The sequence below is a fragment of the Cynocephalus volans genome, chromosome 17 (genome assembly GCF_027409185.1).
Source record: "Cynocephalus volans isolate mCynVol1 chromosome 17, mCynVol1.pri, whole genome shotgun sequence".
NCBI lineage: Eukaryota > Metazoa > Chordata > Mammalia > Dermoptera > Cynocephalidae > Cynocephalus > Cynocephalus volans.
In genome coordinates this window covers 41,044,118-41,066,000 of record NC_084476.1, presented here as the reverse complement: position 1 = coordinate 41,066,000, position 21,883 = coordinate 41,044,118, and the positions used below count along the sequence as shown (strand labels likewise).

At 39.4% G+C, this 21,883-nt stretch overlaps 1 protein-coding gene across 1 annotated transcript; it reads right to left on the bottom strand.

The window, feature by feature from the left end:
- Window positions 1–18,168: 18,168 nt before the first annotated feature.
- On the bottom strand, window positions 18,169–19,125 carry LOC134365817 (olfactory receptor 13C7-like). The gene has a single exon (XM_063082121.1). It carries the CDS (start codon window positions 19,123–19,125, stop codon window positions 18,169–18,171), a length of 957 nt encoding a protein of 318 aa, XP_062938191.1.
- Between the last annotated feature and the right edge of the window lie 2,758 nt (window positions 19,126–21,883).

Below are 21,883 nucleotides of genomic sequence, written 5' to 3'. Positions count from 1 at the left end.
TATGATATGGGTTAGCAATTGAAGTTCATTTTTTCCCATATGAATATCCAGGTGACCCAGCACCGTTTATTGAAAAGTAATTTCCCTTCCCCCATTGAATTGCTTTGGCACTTTTGTCAAAAAATCAAATGTCCATGTAAATGTGGATCTGTTCCTTTGATCTGCTTGTATTTTTTTGCCAGTATCATGTAAGCTTGATTCTTATAGCTTTATATTAAGTGTCGAAGTCGGGTTCTTTGTTCTTCTTTTATAAGATTGCTTTGTATTTCCTTTGCATTTCTATATAAATTTTAGAACCAGATTTTCATTATCTACAAAAAGGGTTATAATTAACTTTGCATTGAATCTGTAGATTAGGTGGGGGAGTGGGGATTTCAGCAGTTCGATGTGTCTGTATTGGGTCTTTCTATCCATGAAAGTGGTATGTCGCTTGTTTATTTAGGTCTTCAAAATAAATGTAGTTTTCAGTATAAAGGTTTTACACATATTTCATTTAATTATTCCTAATATTTAATTTTCTACTATATTACAAATGGCATTTTATTTCTTTTTAAAATCTTAATTCTAAAATGAAATACAGAAAAATGAAGACCCACAAGTCAAATGTATGGCTTAATGAATTACTGCTGGGCAAACATCACTAGGTCAAAATAGAATTGTGTCACCCAGAAGCTCCCATGTGCCCCATCCTAACTACAGCTCCCTCTTTCCTGCCATAACTGATGATTATACCGCCTTTATAATAACTACTTCCTCACATTTTTTTTTTTTTTTTTGGGGGGACCGGTAAGGGGATCACAACCCTCCCGCACTCAGCCAGTGAGCGCATGGGCCATTTCTATATAGGATCCGAACCCGCGGCGGGAGCGCTGCTGTGCTCCCAGCACCGCACTCTCCTGAGTGAGCCACGGGGTCGACCCCTTCCTCACATTTTTATTTTTATATTTTTACCCCCAAAATGAACATACCTAGACATGATAGCTTAGTCTTTCTCATTTTACAACTTTTGTTTTCTGGGATAAATCCTACTTCGTGATTGTATATTTTCTTTAAAAATTATATATGCATATGTATGTATATGCATAGAGATCCTTTTTAAAATATTGCTGAAATTGATTTGCTAATATTTTGTTAAGATTTGGGGGAGAGTTAGGAAGTGTTCCCTCCTTCTCTATTCTCACCTCTCTTTTTGTCTAGGATTTGTATGATTTCTTCCTTAATTGTTTGATATAATTCACCAGAAAAGCCATCTAGGTCTGAAGGTTTCTTTGTGGCTTTGTTTTTAATAAGCTCAATTTCTTTAATAGATATAGGGCTAGTCAGATATTCTACTTCATCTTTTGAAAGTTTTGGTAAATTGTATTTTTCAGGGTATTTTATCCAAGTTGTCAAACTTATTGTCATAAAGTAATTCATAATATTCTCTTATCATTTTACTGTATGTTAGATCTGTAGCGATTCTCTTCTTTCATTTCTGATCATTATAACATGTCCTCTCTCTCTCTCTCTCTCTCTCTCTCCCCCCCGTTTCTACCCCCACCCCCAACCCTGTTATTTTTACTAGGAGTTTATCAACTTTGTTGATATTTTGTAAAACACATTTGACTCAATATTCTCTGTTATCCAGTTTCTGTTTCACTGTTTTTGTTCTTATCATTCTCACTTTTTTCTGCTTTAGGTTTACTTGGCTCTTTTTTTTTTTTTTTTTTTCCTATCCTCTTAAGGTGGAAACTTAGATCATAGATTTGGGGACTTCCTTTTTTTTCAACATAAGCACTTGAAGCTTTAAATTTTCCTCTAAACGTTGCTTTCGGTGCATTCCACAAATTTTGTTATATTTACTTTTCATTATCATTCAGTTCAAAATATTTTCTAATCTCTTCTTGTGTCTCTCCTTTGAACTATGGATTATTTAGAAGTGTTTTTAATTTCCAAATATTTGTGGACTTTTTTCTATGTACAATTACTTTGTGATCAGAGAGCAATCATTTGAAACTTATTGAGGCTTATTTTGTGACCCAGCAATGACCTTTCTTGGTGACTGTGCCATGCACACTTTGGCAGGATGCTTTTGTGCAGTTGTGTATGTTGTGTTCTATTCATGTCTTTTAGGTCAGAGTGGTTGATAGTGTTCTTTAGCTCCTTCATATCCTCACCGATTTTTTTTTGTATAGTTGTTCTTTTGATTACTGAGTAAAGTATCTAAAAATTTCCAATTCTGACTTAACTTTCCTTAATTATGCCAATTTTTGCTTCATATATTTTGAGGGAGGGAGGAAGGAAAAAATAACAATCACAATAATTCATTGAACTTTCAAAAGGAGAGAATGGAACTGAGGCCAATGGTGGAGGGAAATGGGGAGGGGGAGGGGGTTAGTAAGAAACTGGTAAAGGGCTACAAAAATTGATTACATTGTGTAATGATAAATATAGTAATTATCCTGATTAGAGCATTACATATTGCACACAGGTATTAATATTCAATGCTGTACCCTCCAGATATGTACAATCAATTATGTTTCAATAGAAAACATGATGTACCATAATTTATTAATTCTCTCTTTCTCTCTCTCTCTCTCTCTCTTTCTTTCTTTCTTTTTTAGCTCCCACTTATAAGTGAGGACAAGCAGTATTTCTCTTTCTGTGCCAGGCTTATCTCACTTAACATAATTTTCTCTAGATTCGTCCATGTTGCTGCAAATGGCAGAATTTCATTCTTTTTTTGACAGAGTAGCATTCCATTGTGTACATATACCGCATTTTCCTTATCCAGTCAATGGATGTTTAAGTTAGTTCCAACTCTTAGCTTTTGTAAAAGGAGCTGTGATGAACATGGGAGTGCAGGTATCTCTTTGACATGATGGTTTCCATTCCTTTGGGTATACACCCAGAAGTGGGATTGCTGGATCATAAGGCCGTTCTATCTGTAGTTGTTTGAGAAATCTCCATACTGTTTTCCATAATGGCTGCACTAATTTACAGTCCCTCCAAGAGTGTAGGAGGGTTCTCTTTTCTCCACATCCTTGTCAGCATTTCTTTTTCTCTGTCTTTTTTATATTGGCCAGTCTAACTGGTCTAAGATGGTATCTCAATGTGGTTTTGATTTGCATTTCCCTGGTGCTTAGTGATGTTGAGCATTTTTTCATGTGCCTGTTGGCCATTTGTATATCTTCCTTTGAGAAATGCCTGTTTAGCTCTTTTGCCCATTTTTAAATCAGGTTTTTTGGCTTCTTCTTGTGTGTGTGTTTGTTTACTGTTAAGTTGTTTAAGTTCCTTGTATATTCTGGATATAAATCCCTTGTCTAATACATAGTTTGCAAATATTTTCTCCCATTCTCTACATGGTCTTTTTTCACTCTGTTGATTGTTTCTTTTGCTATGCAGAAGCTTTTTAATTTGGTATAATCCCATTTGTTTATTTTTTTTCTTTTGTTGCCTGTGCTTTTGGGATCTTATTCATAAAGTCTTTGCCCAGTCTTAGTTCCTGAAGTGTTTCTCCTATGTTTTCTTTTAATAGTTTTATAGTTTCAGGCCCCATATTTAAGTTTTTAATCCATTTTGAGTTGATATTGGTATTTTGTGAGAGGTATATGGGTCTAATTTCATTCTTCTACATATGGATGTCCAGTTTTCCCAGCATCATTTATTGAAGAGGTAGTCTTTTCTCCAATGTATGTTCTTGTTGCCCTTGTCAAAGATCCGTCGGCTGTAAGTATGTGGGTTGATTTCTGGGTTCTTTATTCTGTCACATTGGTCCAAGTGTATGTTTTTATGTCAGTACCATGCTTACTATAGCTTTGTAGTATAATTTGAAGTCAGGTAGTGTTACACCTCCAGCTTTATTTATTTATGTATTTAGCTCAGGATTGCTTTGGCAATTCAGTGTCTTTTGTTGTTCCATATAAATGTTAGGTTTGTTTTTTCTATTTCAGTGAAGTACTGTCATTGGTATTTTGATGGGGAAAGCATTTGATCTGTAGATTGCTTTGGGTAGTATGGACATTTTCACAATGTTTATTCTTCTAATCCAAGATTATGGAATGTCTTTCCATCTTTTTGTGTCCTCTTTAATTTCTTTCAGCAGTGATTTGTAGTTCTTGTTGTAGAGATCTTTCACCTCCTTGGTTAAATTGATTCCTAGGAAAGAGAGAGAGAGAGGGAGGCAGGGAGGGAGGGAGAGGGAGAGAGAGAGAGTGAGAGAGAGAGAGAGAGAGTTTTGTGACTGTAGTAAATGGGCTTGCTTTCTTGATTTCTTTTTTGCTAGTTTGTTATTGGAGTATACAAATGCTACTGACTTTTGCATGCTGATTTTGTACCCTGCACCTTTACTGAAATTGTTTATCAGCTCTAAGAGTTTTTTGGTAGAGTCTAGGTTTTTTCTGTATATAGGATCATTCCATCTGCAGACAGGGACAGTTTGCCTTCATCTTTTCCAGTCTGAATGGCCTTTATTTCTTTCTCTTACCTAATTTCTCTGGCTAGTACTTCTAATACTGTGTCAAATAGGGGTGGTGAGAGTGGGCATCCTTGTCTTATTCCTGTTCTTAAGTGAAAAGCTTTTAGCTTTTCCCCATTCGGGATGATATTGGCTGTGTGTTTTCATATATGGCTTTCATTGTTTTGAGATACTTTTCTTCTATACCTAATTTGATGACAGTCTTTATCATGAAGGGATGTTGAATTTTTTCAAATGCTTTTTCTGCATCTTTTGAGATAAACATAAGATTTTTGTCCTTGATTTTGCTGACGTGATGTATCAAATTTATTGACTTGTGTGTGTGGAATCATCCTTGCATCCCTGGGATGAATCCCACTTGATCGTGGTGTATAATTTTTTGATGTGTTGCTGTTTTCTGATTGCTAATATTTTGTTGAGTATTTTTGTGTCTATGTTCATCACAGATATTGGCCTGTAGTTTCTTTTATTGTTGTATCTTTGTCTGGTTTTGGTATCAGAGTGATGCTGGCCTCATTGAATGAGTTTGGGAGAATGGCGTCTGTTTCAGTTTTTCAGAATAGTTTGAAGAGGATTGGTATTAAATCCTCTTCAAAGATTTGGTAGAATTCAGCAGTAAAACCATCTGGTTCTGAGCTTTTCTTTGTTGGGAGACTGCTGATTACTGCTTCAATCTCATTGCTTACTATTGGTCTGTTCAAGTTTTCTATTTCTCCTTGGTTCAGTCTTGGTAGTTTGTATGTGTCCAGAAATTTATCCATTTCCTCTAGGTTTTCAAATTTGTTGGTGTATAGTTTTTTATAACGGTCTTTAATGATTCTTTGTACTTCTGTGGATTTGGTTGTTATGTCTCCTTTTTCATTTCTGATTTTTGTTATTTGGATCTTCTCTCTCCTTTTGTTTTCCCTTCAACCTAGCTAATGGTTTGTCTAGTTTGTTTATCTTCTCAAAAAACCAACTTTTTGTTTCATTGATCATTTGTACCATTTTTGGGGTTTCTACTTCATGAAGGTCTGCTCTAACCTTAATTATTTCCCTTCATCTACTAATTTGGGGATTGGATTGTTCTTGTGTATCTAATTCTTTGAGGTATAGCATTAGGTTGCTTATTTGAGATCTAATTTTTTTGATATAAGAATTTATTGCAATAAACTTCCTTCGTAGTACTGCTTCTGCAGTATCCCACAGGTTTTGGTATGATGTGTCTTTATTTTCATTAGTTTCATGAAATTTTTTGATTTCCTGTTCAATCTTTTCTTGGACCCATAGGTCATTCAGGAGCATGTTGTTTAATTTCCATGTATTTTTATAGTTTCCAGAGTTTCACTTGTTATTGATTTCTAGTTTTAATCCATTGTGGGCTGAAAAGATACTTGAAATGATTTCAATTTCTTAAAAATTTTTTGAGACTTGTTATATTACCTAACACGTGGTCTGTCCTGGAGAATATTCTATGTGCTGATGAGAAGAATGTATATTCTGAAGTTGTTTGGATGAAATCTGCCAGGTCAAGTGGATCTAAAGTGTAGTTTAAATCCTGTGTTTCCCTGTTGATTTGTTGCGTGGATGATCTGTCCAATGCTGAGAGATGGAGTGTTCAGGACTCCAACTTATTATATTGGGGTCTATCTCTTTCTTTAGGTTTAATAGTGTTTGTTTCATATATCTGGGTGCTCCAGTGTTGGGTGCATAGATATTTACAATTATTATATCTTATTGCTGGGTAGATCCCTTTATCATTACATAGTGGCCTTCTTTGTCTCTTTTTATGGTTTGTGGCTTAAAGTCTATTTTATCCAATATAAGAATAGCTACTACTGCTTGTTCTGGTTTCAATTTGCATGGTATATCTTTTTCCATCCCTTCACTATTACTCTGTGTGTATCTTTACAGGTGAGGTGAGTCTTCTGAAAACAGCATATAGTTGGGTCTAGCTTTTTAATCCAATCAGTCAGTCTGTGTCTTTTTTGTTTTTTTGTCAATATACAATGTGGTTGATTATTGTGGCCTAGTACCAAAACCTCCCCCCCTCCTCCCTCTCCCCCTCCCTCCCAATGTCTTTTCTGTTTCCTTGTCGTTATCAATTTCAAGGAATTGTAATTGTTGTGTCTTCCTCCCTCCCCTCCCCCATTGGTTATTTTGTGTATTTATTTATTTATTTTTAGCTCCCACCAATAAGTGAGAACATGTGGTATTTCTCTTTCTGTGCCTGACGCGTTTCACTTAATATAATTCTCTCAAGGTCCATCCATGTTGTTGCAAATGGCAGTATTTCATTCGTTTTTATAGCTGAGTAGTATTCCATTGTGTAAATATACCACATTTTCTGTATCCACTCATCTGAAGATGAACATTGGGGCTGGTTCCAACTCTTGGCTATTGTAAAGAGTGCTGCGATGAACATTGGGAAACAGGTATACCTTCAGCTTGATGATTTCCATTCCTCTGGGTATATTCCCAGCAGTGGGATAGCTGGGTCATATGGTAGATCTATCTGCAATTGTTTGAGGAACCTCCATACCATTTTCCATAGAGGCTGCACCATTATGCAGTCCCACCACCAATGTATGAGAGTTCCTTTTTCTCTGCAACCTTGCCAGCATTTATCGTTCAGAGTCTTTTGGATTTTAGCCATCCTAACTGTGGTGAGATGGTATCTCAGTATGGTTTTGATTTGCATTTCCCGAATGCTGAGTGATGTTGAGCATATTTTCATATGTCTGTTGGCCATTCGTATATCTTCCTTAGAGAAATACCTGCTTAGCTGGTTTGCCCATTTTTTAATTGGGTTGCTTGTTTTTTTCTTGTAAAGTTGTTTGAGTTCTTTGTATATTCTGGATATTAATCCTTTGTCAGATGTATATTTTGCAAATATTTTCTCCCACTCTGTTGGTTGTCTTTTAACTCTGTTAATTGTTTCTTTTGCTGTGCAGAAGCTCTTTAGTTTGATATAATCCCATTTGTTTATTTTTCCTTTGGTTGCCCGTGCTTTTGGGGTCATATTCATGAAGTCTGTGTCCAGTCTTACTTCCTGAAGTGTTTCTCTTATGTTTTCTTTAAGAAGTTTTATTGTTTCGGGGTGTATATTTAATTCTTTAATCCATTTTGAGTTGACTTTAGTGTATGGTGAGAAGAATGGGTCTAGTTTCATTCTCCTGCATATTGATATCCAGTTCTCCCAGCACCATTTGCTAAAGAGGCAGTCTCTTCCCCAGTGTATAGGTTTGGTGCTTTTTCAAAGATCAGATGGCTGTAGACGTGTGGGTTGATTTCTGGATTCTCTATTCTATTCCATTGATCAGTGTGTCTGTTTTTATGCCAGTACCATACTGTTTTGGTTATTATAGCTTTGTAGTATAGTTTAAAGTCAGGTAGTGTTATGCTTCCAGCTTTATTTTTTTTTGCTCAGCATTGCTTTGTCTATGTGTGGTCTTTCGTTATTCCATATAAATGGCTGGATAGTTCTTTCCATTTCTGATAAAAACGTCATTGGAATTTTGATGGGGATTGCATTGAATTTGTATATCACTTTGGGCAGTATGGACATTTTCACAATGTTGATTCTTCCAATCCAAGAGCATGGGATATCTTTCCATCTTCTTGTATCCTCTCTAATTTCGCTCAGCAGTGGTTTGTAGTTCTCATTACAGAGATTTTTCACATCCTTGGTTAACTCAATTTCTAAGTTTTTTTTTTTTTTTTTTTGGTGGCTATTGTACATGCACAAGCTTTCTTGATTTCTCTTTCTGCATGTTCACTATTGGAGAATAGAAATGCTACTGATTTTTGTGTGTTGATTTTGTATCCTCCTTCTGTGCTGAAATCATTTATCAACTCCAAGAGTTTTTTGTAGAGGCTTTAGGCTGTTTGATACATAGGATCATGTCATCTGCAAACAGTGACAGTTTGACTTCATCTTTTCCAATCTGGATGCCCTTTATTTCCTTCTCTTCTCTGATTGCTCTGGCTAGTATTTCCAACACTGTATTGAATAGGAGTGGTGACAGTGGGAATCCTTGCCTAGTTCCTGTTCTTAAAGGAAAAGCTTTCAGCTTTTCCCCATTCAGGATGATATTGGCAGTGGGTTTGTCATATATGGCTTTAATTATATTGAGATACTTTCCATCTGTACCTAACTTATAGAAGGTCTTTGTCATAAATGAATGTTGAATTTTATCAAATGCTCTTTCAGCATCTATAGAGATGGCCATATGGTCCTTGTGTTTGACTTTATTAATATGGTGTATCACATTTATTGATTTGTGTATGTAGAACCAATCTTGCATCACTGGGATGAATCTCACTTGATCGTGGTGAATAATTTTACATATGTGTTGCTGTATTCTGTTAGCTAGTTTGTTATTAATTTCTAGTTTTAACCCATTGTGGTCTGAGAAAATACATGGGATGATTCCAATTTTTTTGAATTTGTTGAGACTTGATTTGTGACCTAATATGTGATCTATCCTGGAGAATGATCCATGTGCTGATGAGAAGAATGAATATTCTGAGGTTGTTGGATGGAATGTTCTGTAGATATCTGCCAAGTCCAATTGGTCTAGTATGTTGTTTAGATCTTGGGTTTCTCCGCTGTTCTTTGCCTAGATGATCTGTCCAAAATTGACAGTGGGGTGTTCAGGTCCCCTGCTATTATGGTATTAGTGTCTATTTCCTTCTTTAGGTCTAATAGAGTTTGTTTTATAAATCTGGCTGCTCCGACATTGGGTGCATATATATTTATGATTGTTATGTCTTCTCGATGGATCAATCCTTTTATCATTATGTAGTGTCCCTCATTATCTCTTTTTACAGTTTTTAGTTTAAAGTCTATTTTATCAGATATAAGAATAGCTACTCCAGCTCGTTTTTCATTTCTGTTTGCATGGTAAATCTTTTTCCATCCTTTCACTCTTAGTCTATGTGAGTCTTTATGGGTGAGGTGGGTCTCTTGAAAGCAGCATATAGTCGGGTCCTCCTTTTTGATCCAGTCAGCCAGTCTGTGTCTTTGATTGGGGAATTTAAGCCTTTTACGTTAAGAGTTGTTGTTGAAAAGTGTTGATTTAATCCTAGCATTTTATTGATATTATTATATTGTTTGGATGTCTTAGGTGTCATTTGTTCCTTGCTTTCTGATTTACTGTTTGTTTTCTGTATTTGCTGGTTCCTTGGGTTGTAGGTAGCCTTTTTGTTTGTTTGTTTGTTTTCTCTTCATGAATGCCATTTTTGTTATACTAGTGGGTTTTGATTTTTCTTGGGCTTTTATGGCAGTGGTAGTTATTTTTCAGGAACCAAACCCAGTACTCCCTTGAGGATTTCTTGTAAGGGTGGTCGTGTGGTGGTGAGCTCCCACAGTTTTTGTTTGTCTGAGAAATATACTATTTGCCCTTCATTTGGGAAGGATAGCCTTGCAGGGTAGAGTATTCTTGGCTGACAATCTCTGTCTTTTAGTATTTTGAATATATCATCCCATTCGTTTCTAGCTTTTAGGGTTTGTGATGAAAACACTGATGTTAGTCTGATTGGGGCTCCCTTATAAGTGATTTGACAATTCTCTCTTACAGCTTTTAAGATTCTCTCTTTGTCTTTGAGTTTTGCCAATTTGACCATAACATGTCTTGGAGAAGACCTTTTTGGGTTGAATACGTTTAGGGATCTTTGAGCTTCCTGATCCTGAAGATCTGTGACTTTTCCTATACCTGGGAAGTTTTCTGCCACTATTTTGTTGAATATGTTTTCAATGCAATCCCCTTTTTCCCTCCCCTTCTGGAATACCCATGACTCGGATATTTGAGTGATTAAGGTTGTCTGATATCTCTCTCAGATTTTCTTCAAAGCCTTTAATTCTTTTTTCTTTTTTTCTTTTTTTTTGGTCTGGCTGTGTTATTTCAAACAGCCCATCGTCAAGGTCAGAATTTCTCTCTTCTACTTCTACAAGCCTGCTGATTAAACTCTCTGTTGTGCTTTTTATTTCGCTGAATGAATTCTTCAGTTCAGCAAGCTCTGCTACATCCTTTTTTAGGACATTGATTTCCTTGTACATTTCTTCTTTCAGGTCCTGTGTACTTTTCCTCGTTTCATCATGTTGTCTAGCTTCAGTTTCCTTAGAATTATCACTCAAAATTCCTTGTCAGACATTTCAAGGGCTTCTTGTTCTATAGGATCTAGAGCTTGAGAGTCATTACCCTTTGGTGGTGTACTTTCTTGATTTTTCATATTTCTGGTATCTTTCCTTTGATGTTTAGTCATTGTGGCAGGGGGTTTCACATTCGACAGGTTTGACACTATTGTCTGGCTAGGATGTTGCTGGGGTTGCCAGTTTGTCATGGCTACCTTAGTGTCTGCTCAGTTGGCCACTAGTGCCTTGCGTGTGTGGTTACCTCAGGTCTTGGGCCTCTCCAGGGTGCCACCTCTCTGGTCAGCATGCACTCGGCTGTGCTGCTGGGTCACGCGGCAGCACCACAGGGTGTGTGGTCTCTGCCAACCTTCTACCTCCCCTGCTGGATGTCTCCCTGCTCTGCATGCACTGGGCCGGGCTGCTGGGTAGCACGGTGTCACCGCAGGGCATGTGGTCTCTGTGGAGCTTCCGCCTCCCCTGCTGGACGTCTCCCTGCTCCGTGCGCACTTGACCAGGCTGTTGGATCGCACGGCAGTGGCACTGCAGGGTTTGTGGTCTCTGCGGAGCTTCCGCCTCCCCTGCTGGACATCTCCCTGCTCCATGTGCACTGGGCCGGGCTGCTGGATTGCGTGGTGGCGGCACCACAGGGTGTGTGGTCTCTGTGGAGCTTCTGTCTTCCCTGCTGGATGTCTCGAGTCTGTGTCTTTTGAGTGGGGAGCTTAATCCATTTACATTTAAGGTTGTTATTGAAAGGTATTGTCTTACTCCTGGCATTTTATTTGATTTTTGTTAGGATGTTTTAAATATCTTTTGTTCCTTTCTTCCTCTTTTATTGTTTGTCTTTGATGGTTGTCGGTTTCTTGAGTGGTAAGATTTAGTCCCTTTCTCTTTCTTGGTTGCATTTTTGTACTACCAGCGGGTTTTGTTCCTTCTTGCATATTCGTGGTAGTGATTATTAGTGTTTTTGGATTTAGACACAGGACTCCCTTGAGGATTTCTTGCAGGGCTGGACATGTGGTGGTAAACTCCTGCAGTTTTCGCTTGTCTGGGAAATACACGATTTCTCCCTCATTTCTGAAGAATAGCCTTGCTGGGTATAGCAGTTTTTTTCTTTTTGTATTTTAAACATATCATCCCATTTTCTTTTGTGCTGTAGTGATTCTGTTGAGAAGTCTGCTGTTGGTCTGATGTGGGCTTGCTTACAGGTGACTTACTGCTTTTCTCTTGCTGCTTTTAGAGTTCTCTCTTTGTCTTTGAGCTTTGCCATTTTGATTATAATGTGTCTCACAGAGGATCTTTTTTGAAGTGAATCTCTTCGGGGATCTTTGAGTCTCCTAGATTTGAATATCTGTGTCTCTCCCCATACCTGGGCAGTTTTCTATTATTATTTCATTGAATAGGTTTTCAATGCCTTTTCCGTTCTCATCCCTATCTGGAACACCCATGATTCAGATGTTTGAGTGCTTAAAGTTTTCTTCCAGCTCTCTTAGATGATATTCTTCTCCTCCTCCTCCCCCCCTCCTTCTCCTTCTTCTCCTCCTCTTCCACCACCACCATCTGGTACTTGAGAATTACTATATTCCTTTGATGGTGTCATATTTTCTTGTTTTTTCATATTTCTAGTATCTCTACATTGAGGTCTGGACATCTTAGAAAGCAGTTGCTTCTATTACTCTGGAGTAGGCTTTGAGGAGAGAGATTTCCTCCTCTTTTTCTAGGCCCCACTGGTGACTCTCCTTGTGTCACTGCACTCAAGTACATGGCAGGCTGCCTGCCTGGTAGCTGTGGGTGTTACTGTAATGGTAAGCTGCCTTTGTAGCAACAGTGACTGTGGCAGTGGCTATGGTGGACCACCCAATTGAAAGTGGGTGTTTGTCAGGTGTCTCCTGTCAGGTGGGGGGCTACTTGTGGCTCCTCCCTAGGTCTCCTGGTGTGCTCCTGCCTTCTGCCAGGCCGGAGAGGCTGCCCACAGCTCCTGGTGAGTCCCTGGGTGTGCTTCCTGCCTCCTCTTGGGTGGGGGAGACTGCCCACAGCTCCTGGCAAGGTCCCCCGTGCACTTCCTGCCTTCTTGGCACATCGTGTTAAAAAATTCTTGTCTTATAATTTCAATATCTGAATCATATTAGGGCCAAATCCAATTAATTGCTTTTTTCCTTGAATACAGGTTACATTTTTCTGTTTCTTTTTATGTCTAATAATTTTTGGATTGTATCCTGGACATTTTGTGTGATACACATTTCTCCAAAGAGTATCTTTTTTTGTATGTTTTTAACAGAAAGTTATTTTGGCTAACCTCAGTTGCTAAATTATGTCTTCCCTGAATGGGCTGAAATCTCTGACCATTCTTTTGACCTTAGCTGAGATACTTGAAGTCTGCTCCACATATGAGTAATTAAGTAGTCATCCAGATATTTGGGCAGATTTTATGTGCAGAGTTTGTGGCTATTCTTCCATGGCTCTCTCCTTTTTAGATTGTACCCACCTCCTCTCTCCACGCACATTTTCAGATGGAGTGGTTACCCTAAACTCTGTGTTCTGATTTGTCTATCATAAAACTGCTGGTTTCTATCTGACTTTTGTTAAACCATGTGGCACCAATTAAGGCCTGTCCTCAGATGAAAATCTATAAAAATGGTAAACTCACCAAGTGTTATTCCCTCCTTTCATGTCTTGACTTCCCTACATTTTCTGCCTTCTCTCCACTTTCTTCTGCACTCTCCAGTTCCTTCAGAGAGCTGTTTTTATTAAATTGTATCCAGTATTTTTATTTGTTATGCATAAGAGGGATGGGCCAGTGCAAGCTACTTCACCATTACTGGAAGTAGAACCTATAGTCCCACTTTCAGTTTATGTAATTTTTTCATATTTTGATGAGCTTTGTCTAAAAATTTTGCTCAAAGAAGGATATATAAATAAGCCTGTCAAGAAATGAATGAATCAACCCCAGTACCGGACTACTCCTACCAGAATATCCTAGGTACTTGCTACTCAATGTCTGGTCAAAGACCAGCATTGACATCACCTAACATCTTGTTAAAAAAGCAGAATCTCCAGTCCAACCCAGATCTACTGAATCATAACTGCATTTTAACAAAATCTGCAGGTGATTCATATGCACATTAAAATTTTGGAAGTACTTTCTTCAGTAATTAATTGGCATTCTGGAGTAACAGAGAGCAAATGCTAGACACATCATAATCCCTATTTGATGATGTCCATCACTTATTGGAACCTAGCACTCATGATCTTCTTGAGATAATTTGAGTAGTTTTGTTTGCTCCTCAGTTGCAAGCATTACATCCAGATTGGCTGCCATCCCATGACCATACTCATGTTGTACTCTTAACTAGCTGCTTGGATCCCTGTATTATTCTGAAACCTGATACTCACACCTAGTGTGCCCCACCACCACCATCATAAGGGGGAAAAAAGATGCATAATGCCTTTGCTCCATGCATTGTCACATTTATTTTTCTCTTTGAAATTCTGTCTTCTCTCTGCCTTCACAGTTGTGTTTTGCTTGCAATGAAATCACTTCTGAACTAAAATAGTTGCTCTCTTAAAAGCCATGCAATGTGATTCTGAATCTCTGTGATATGGTTCTACTCTCAGAAATATAGTGATCACAGGTCAGGTTTCCCAGTAATAGGCTCTAAAGCAGAGGCTTGTATACAGGTCATTTATTGTGAAGTGCTCTCAAGAACAATATTTATAAAAGAGTGAATGAATTAAGACTGAGTAGAGAGAGAAGATAAACTGCAATATAACTGGAACAGAGAATTTGGATGATTTCATGAGGGGCTCTGGAGCTAGAATGGCCCTTCAGAATTATCTCAAATTTGGACATGGAGGAGGGGCCCTCATTACCGCCCTCCACACCATTGTATGAAGTTTTCTATTGCTGCATAATAAATTACCACAAATTTATTAGCTTAAAACAATACAAATTTATTATCTCATAGATCGGGAGTCTGGGTACAGCATACCTAGGTTATCTGCTCAGGGTCTCACAGGGCTAAAACCAAGGTGTTGGCTAAGCTGTGTTCTTATCTAGAACTCGGGATTCTTTTATTATGATTATTATTGAAACAGAATTGATTGACATATCTGTGGGGTACAGAATTAAATATCCATACCTGTGTTAGAACTCAGGATTCTGTACCAAGTTTATTCAGGTTATTCACAGAATTTGGTTCCTTGTGGTTGTACGACTGAGGTCCCTGTTTTCTAGCTGGTGGGCTTCCAGGAGTTGCTCTCAGGTCCAGGCCAAGTGGCCCTCTTATAACACAGCAGCTTACTTCTTCAAAGTCAGAAGGAGAATCTCTCTGATTTCTTTTAAAGGCTCACCTTATTAGGTCAGAGCCACTCAGGATAATCTCATTTTGATTAACTCAAGTCAACATATTTGGGACCTTAACTACATCTGCAAAATCTTTTCTGCCATATATCAGTAACACAACCATGGGAGTGCTATTCCATCATACTCACAGGTTTCCTAACATTCAAGGGAGGATTATATAGGGCCTGTACACCAGGAGGTGGGAATCTTAGGGTCATCTAAGAATTCTGCCTGCCACGCCCACAATGAGAAGTCATTAGATGCAGGCTGCCCCTGCCTAGAGGAAAGGCAACACGTATTCTGAAGTGTTGATTTCAGTCAAGATGAATCACTGCCCTTTTCAGAATGGATATGGTCTAATGCAACCAATTTATAACCAAGTGACTAATCAGTCTCTTTTCAGGAGGGTTGATCTCTCTTGCTAGCAGTTTAGTCATTCAGCTGCCAAAGTAGCTATATCAGCCTCTGTGGGTGAGAGCTCCTGCTATTTAGTTTGTAGACAGTATCCTGCAACCATGGCTAGTCTGTTCATTGTACCAATAATAGATGTTGGACAACATCAACTGAATGAATCATTCTATTTGGTTGTTAAGCTTAGTGGGGAATATAGAGGCTAGGAGGATGCACCTGACACATGGACAGCTAGGGAGGTGGGAGAAACCAGACTCAGGTTCATGTATAGTCAGCCCTCCATATCCATGGGTTCTGCATCTGCAGATTCAACCAGCCATGGATTGAAAATATTAGAAGAAAAAAGTACAAATAATAAAAATGTAAAGAACAATACAGTATAACAATGATTTACATAACATTTGCATTTTATTGAGTATTACAAGTAATCTAGACATGATTTAAAGAGTACAAGAAAATGTGCTTAAGGTTATATGCAAATGCTATACCATTTTTTATAAGGGACTTGAACACCCATGGATTTTGGTATCCCCAGGGTGTCCTGGAACCAATCCCTCACTTATACCAAGGAAATACTGTACTGTAATACTGCTGTAAGACAGAGTATTGCTCTGTTCTCTTCAAGGGACTCTCCAACTGGAGAAAGGAACCATCGACCCAGGGAAATTCACATGTGGGAGTGACCTGAAATATTTAGTACCACTTCAGCATGAATATGCCTGAGACTCTTCAAGAGAGGAGGACACATCCATAGTCATGCAGCTCTATATTGGGAAGGCAGAGATTTGAAACTAGACCTCCTGAATCACATCAACTCCTGGACATGTTCCAAATTTACATATGATAGAATCCCCACAAGGTAAAGCCACTGTAGCAGGGAGTTATTACAAGGAGCACTACCTACTAAGTTCAGAATAATTGTTTAACTGATTTATCCAAGACTTATGCCATGAATGATAGCCTGGCACTTTGCAATTGGCACATGAAAGAGAACACCTATTTTATATAACTTATTTATGATATTAGATGTGACTTTTGTTGGGCCTCTCCCTTAATAAAGCAACTTAATCTAGATTAGTGAAAAATAGAATCTGATATAAAGATACACCCTGAATATGCCCGATCTCATCTGATCTTGGAAGCTAAGTAGGGTCAGTCCTGGTTAGTACTTGGATGAGAGACCATGTGGGAATACCTCATGCTGTAGGCTTAAAATAAAATTAAAATTATAAATAAATAATTTAAAATTTAATTTAATTTTAAAAAATTATGTAGGTGTCCTTTAGAAGCAAAAATTCAGAAATGTGATTGTGTCCAGGGGTTAGGAGAAAGTAGAAATGAAGAAGTGGAAACATGTGAGGATGCTGTCATCATCTCTTGTTTTTGCTCTTCTCTCTGTGACTACTCTTTCTTTTCTCTTTGCAGACTTGGTTTCTCTTTACCTCCCCAATCTACATAGTCAAACACGACTGCTCCATCCCTCCCAAGTTTGCATGTTGTAGATTCAGTGACTCACTCCCTGGGTGACTAATGACAATCCCGAAAACCTGACAGAAAGAATCTGATTTATCTAGCTAGGGTCAGTATCACCCAGTACAAACATGAGTGAATTACACTGTGGATGGGGAAGAGGAGCAGCTGAGGAAATGCCCAGAGAAATGGGATTATTGGCTCATAAGCTAGGAAGCCACCTGAAAAGGTGCTACAATAATAAATCTGAACTGATTCAGTCAAGTGTGGTATTGAATTCTGTCTTCAAGTGTCATAAGGCTTCCTTAGAGTAGTTATTTGACATATTTAATTAGTAGTAGAAACACTTATTTATTAATTGAGAGGTTACTCTTTGCTAGCCACTGTGCGTTTTTTACATATACACATACTAATCCTCACAACAACTCCATTGGGTTGGTTTGATTATTTCCATTTTATCAATTAGGAAACTAAAGATCTGTAAGATTAAATAATTTTTCTAACATTCCTAAGGTTAAACAGGCAGAGGCATCCCAAGTAGTTTTGAGCAATTGCTGCCAATGTCCAACCTAAAATCTTGAAGAGACAGAGAAGAGTGAGTTTGACCATTGGGATCTGGATAGCAGCAAATATTAATTGTAGGTAAACAAACTTTGAATATAAACTTTGTATTTTAGTAATAATTTATCTAAATGAAGACTCGTAAAGATTCTTTCATTGGCCCATATTATCTAGAGTTTGATTGGTATTGACATAACTATTCAGCAAACTGGGGTAGAAATAGGTGTGCTCCATGTATACTAAGAGAATAAAAAGTTGCCCAAAATTGGCTCTAGGATATGAAGCAGGAAATAATTAATCAGAAAACATTCTAAGCTCTTATAGTCAAAGAGGAGTTCTATTTAACATTTGGAATGTGTCTTAGTGTCAGTAATTTTCCAAAATAACAGATTGGTTTTCAGTTTGGACACCAATTAAGAAGTGACTTTTCCTCACTGTCACGCTCTCCATTGCACAGTAGAACAGAAAACAACATAATTGGCACATGCAAATTAAAACTGATCTGTACATGAACAAAGAAAGAAGTATATTTTTTTACAAAGTTTTAATTTTTATTGCTTATTTTGGCAGAATAAAAATAAAAATACATTTTAATAGTCACCCATCCTTAGTTCTACGTGATTTAGCACAACCAGCCTCCTCATTTTAAAGAGTTGATGTTCCATCCTCAATCACCCAAGAAAGCCCCATCCAAGCGCACAGCAGTTTGAAATATTGTTGTGTGAGACCACTGAGTAAGTGTATGCTTACCAAGTGGTCATTTCCTAGAGGGCCACTTGTGTGCAAAGAACCAAAATACAGCGCTTGCTGTCACTATCACTGGGTGAAGCGTTTCTGACTCACCAGGTTTTTCACAGCGACCTTCACATCCTTGTTTCTGAGGCTGTAGATGATGGGGTTCAGCATGGGGGTCAAAACTCCATAGAAGAGGGAAATGAGCTTGTCTGAAACATCCTGTTTGTCTGCCCCCAGGGGGTCCTTTGATTTGGGCTTTGCATACATGAAAAGAATAGTCCCATAGAAAATGACCACCACAGTGAGATGTGCAGAGCAGGTGGAGAAAGCCTTTCGCCGCCCCTCAGCTGAGGGGATCCTCAGGATGGTGGTGAGTATGAAGATGTAGGAGACAAAGATGGACAGAACTGGGACCCCCAGGAAGACCACATTGGCCACCGCCATGCTGATCACATTGATGGAGATGTCAGCACAGGCCAACTTCAGGACAGCCAGGATCTCACAAGTGAAATGATTGATGACGTTGTCCCCACAGAAAGGTAATTGTATTGCAAGAGAGATCTGCACCAGGGAGTTGGCTCCACCAGCCACCCAGGAACTGACGGCCATGGGCACGTAGGCAGCCTTGCTCATGACCACGGGGTACCTCAGAGGGTTGCAGATGGCCACGTAGCGATCAAACGCCATCATGCCCAGGAGCACACACTCTGTGGCTCCCATGGCAAAGGACAGGAACATCTGCACAGCACAGGCTGAGAAGGGGATGGTTTTCTTGGGAGTGAGGAAACCATCCAGGACCAGAGGGACTGAGGAGGTCGTGTAGCAGATGTCCAGGAAGGAGAGGTTCCCCAGGAAGAAGTACATGGGCGTGTGCAGGCGGGAGTCAGACACAGTCACCAGGATGAGGACCCCGTTGCCCAGCAGGACCACCAGGTACATCAGCAGGATGAGCACAAAGAATGTTTTCTCTAGTTTTGGCTGGGCAGAGAGTCCCAGCAAGACAAACTCTGTCACAGTAGACCGATTGGATATTTCCATTTCAAACTCTCTTTCATCACTAGGAATACTGAAGGTAGAAAATATATGTTTGCTGTAAGGTCACTGAGGAAGGAGACTCTAGCCAGGCTAAGGATGGAAAAAAAGATTTTATTAGCAAAAGGCAAGCGGACCTCCTGGGCTGAGCTGAAAAATGGCCTCAGCGCCAGAGGCAGTTGGGTGTCTTCTTTTGCAGGGCTAAGATTGGCATCTGGCCGAGCCTGGGAAGATGGTTACAATTGTTCCATTCTGAGTACAGCTTGCTCATGGGAACAGAGACTTGGGGAGACAGAAACATTGGCCTAACAGAGGGAAACAGTTGCAGTGTTACACTCTGGGTACAGCCTGCTCAGCCTGCTCATGGGAACAGAGTTTAGAGAGATAGAAACTTAGAGGAATGAAACTTAGAGAAACAAAACTGAAGGCTGGGGGCTTTCTAAAAGTCAGGCTCTCAGTTCCTGGGACCTAACATTTGCTTGAGTCAATACAAATACATGGGAATCACAGTATGATGTCTCTAGAATTGTAAATAACCTTACCCTCTGATATTCGATCATAAAACTGAGTTATCTAAAAGCCAGTCTGGGGGCCGGCCCGTGGCTCACTTAGGAGAGCGTGGTGCTGACAACACCAAATCAAGGGTTAAGATCCCCTTACCAGTCATCTTAAAAAAAAATAAAAATAAAAAATAAAATAAAATAAAAGCCAGTCTGTGTGGCAGACCTGGGAACAACAGATCTTGGAAATCTAATGAAACAATAAAATGAAGGATATTTCTGTCTGATCAATGATATTATACCTAAAACAATGACATATATTTACATGTACTATCTTCAGCACTTTGTAGGGAAGCAGAGACCTCTGAGTAACTCTGTCTCTGCCGTATAATTGGAGACCTCAGGCTATCACAGCTCAGTGACCTTGGCCATTGAGGTCACATGGCCCATTCCTCTGGATCTGGTTCATACTCAACCAGAAAGTTTCTATTATAATTTGACTTCCCACGTGGACACTTTTATAAAGGGAGAGAATGCTTGAAAACATAGTTTCTTATCTCCTTAACAGTTTTGTTTCTTACTCAGTGTCTGGTTTATACTTAAGTCTTTTGTGAGTTTAGTTAGTGTAAATCAGTTCATCTGATCTTGACCCTCTTCTCTGCATAATCTGACCAAATACAAATTTCTGGAGCCTGTAACATGGAGTCCATACCAAAGTCTCCAGAAATCTGTTCTGGAGAGGAGGACTCCTGTGTTTCCTCCTGGAACCACACCTGACCTGCCTGCATCTTTGCTGCTCTGGAACTTGGCCGTAGGAATAGAATCTTACCTGATTGTTGGAGCCCACTCATAATTCACATCCCCAGCCCGGGCTGAGTCACACCCACATCAAAATCAATGGGAAATGCCATCCAACATTGTTTGGAGGGTTTGCAGACATGTTCACATGCAAATCTATTCAACCTCCCAGAATAACAACAACAACAAAAAATCTGCATCATTGGTCATCACAATTTTACTGCTAAAGAGATTCAGAACACCATATGTCATCAGCCTCTGTGGCAGGGTGCCAAGATGGGATGGAGCTGGCTGCTTAGTAGCTACCCGAGAGCTGGTTAAAAATACTGACTTCTGGGTTCTTTGCAGATCATCTTAGCAATTTCTTTTTACTTTGTCGGCTTGTTTGTTTCGTTTTTAAAATAGATGTTCCCCATGTAATTCTGATGTACACCAGTCTTGGGATTCGCTGATCTATTTCAACCGTCTCCGTTTAAAGGTGGAGAAACTGATCTAGGAGAGCGGTTTGTGAATTGCACATGGCCCTCAAGAAGGGGCATTCTTTTCTAATTGGTAATGATAGAATGTCCAAAAGAGGTCATCTCATGATATCAGGAATTAAGGAATGGAGAACTATTTTTAGAGAAAAGCTCCTTTTAGTGTATGGAAGTACACAAGCTGAGGCTTGGCAGAATCTTCAGATATTAAACCAATCTAGCCCCCACCCATAAGCCACAAGTCACAGAAATCTCCTATTCAATTAATGATTTCTCAGCCTCGGCTTGAACATTTTGAACAACAGGGGGCTCACAGCAAAGTCATTGTCAGGAAGCCTGAGTTGTTTGGGTTATTCAGGGACCTGAAATCTGCCTTTTTCTAACTTCTCCCTTCCCCCACTGGTTCTAAGTCTGCCTTCTAGGCTTGTGCAAAACATGCCTACTCCCTTGCAGCCTTCAGGGCTTTGGAAATAGTTGCCTTGTCCCCCAACCTAGTCCCACCCCCAATCCCCTCCCTGCACGGCCCTCTTTGCGCACGGCTTCTTTTCTTCTCGACTAGTGAAGAAGTCACTCAGCACTTACCCAGTTTGGGGTCCAGTCTAGGCTGGAGCTATTGCTTGCAGGAAAGAAGGCCAGTGGAGTGAATAGGGAGGCTCCAGTTTACCAGGGTCAGGTAAGTGACTGGCTCTAGTGTCACCTGCCCATTTGGGTGCTACCTAATCCACACCAAGCAGGTCGTCCAGGCCATATCTCTCAGAGCTGCCCCAGCAACACCTGGGTGCACACTTCTGACATGGGCATATACTCTTTAACAGTCTGCTTCCAGAAGTCTTGAAATGACCCTGAGTGTAGGGTCCCAGGTACAGCTCTAGCCCCAGAAGCCCTTGCCTAACCTTGGGGCTCAGTGAGACAAGGAGACAAAGCTGGCTTTTAAGCCTGCAGTTCAGCCAGGAACCTCAGGCTGGAGGAGGCTACACCCCAGGGCAGGCT

Bases quoted from the DNA above. Each gene is read 5' to 3' on its own strand.
- LOC134365817 (XM_063082121.1), bottom strand. From the start codon at position 19,125: ATGGAAATATCCAATCGGTCTACTGTGACAGAGTTTGTCTTGCTGGGA.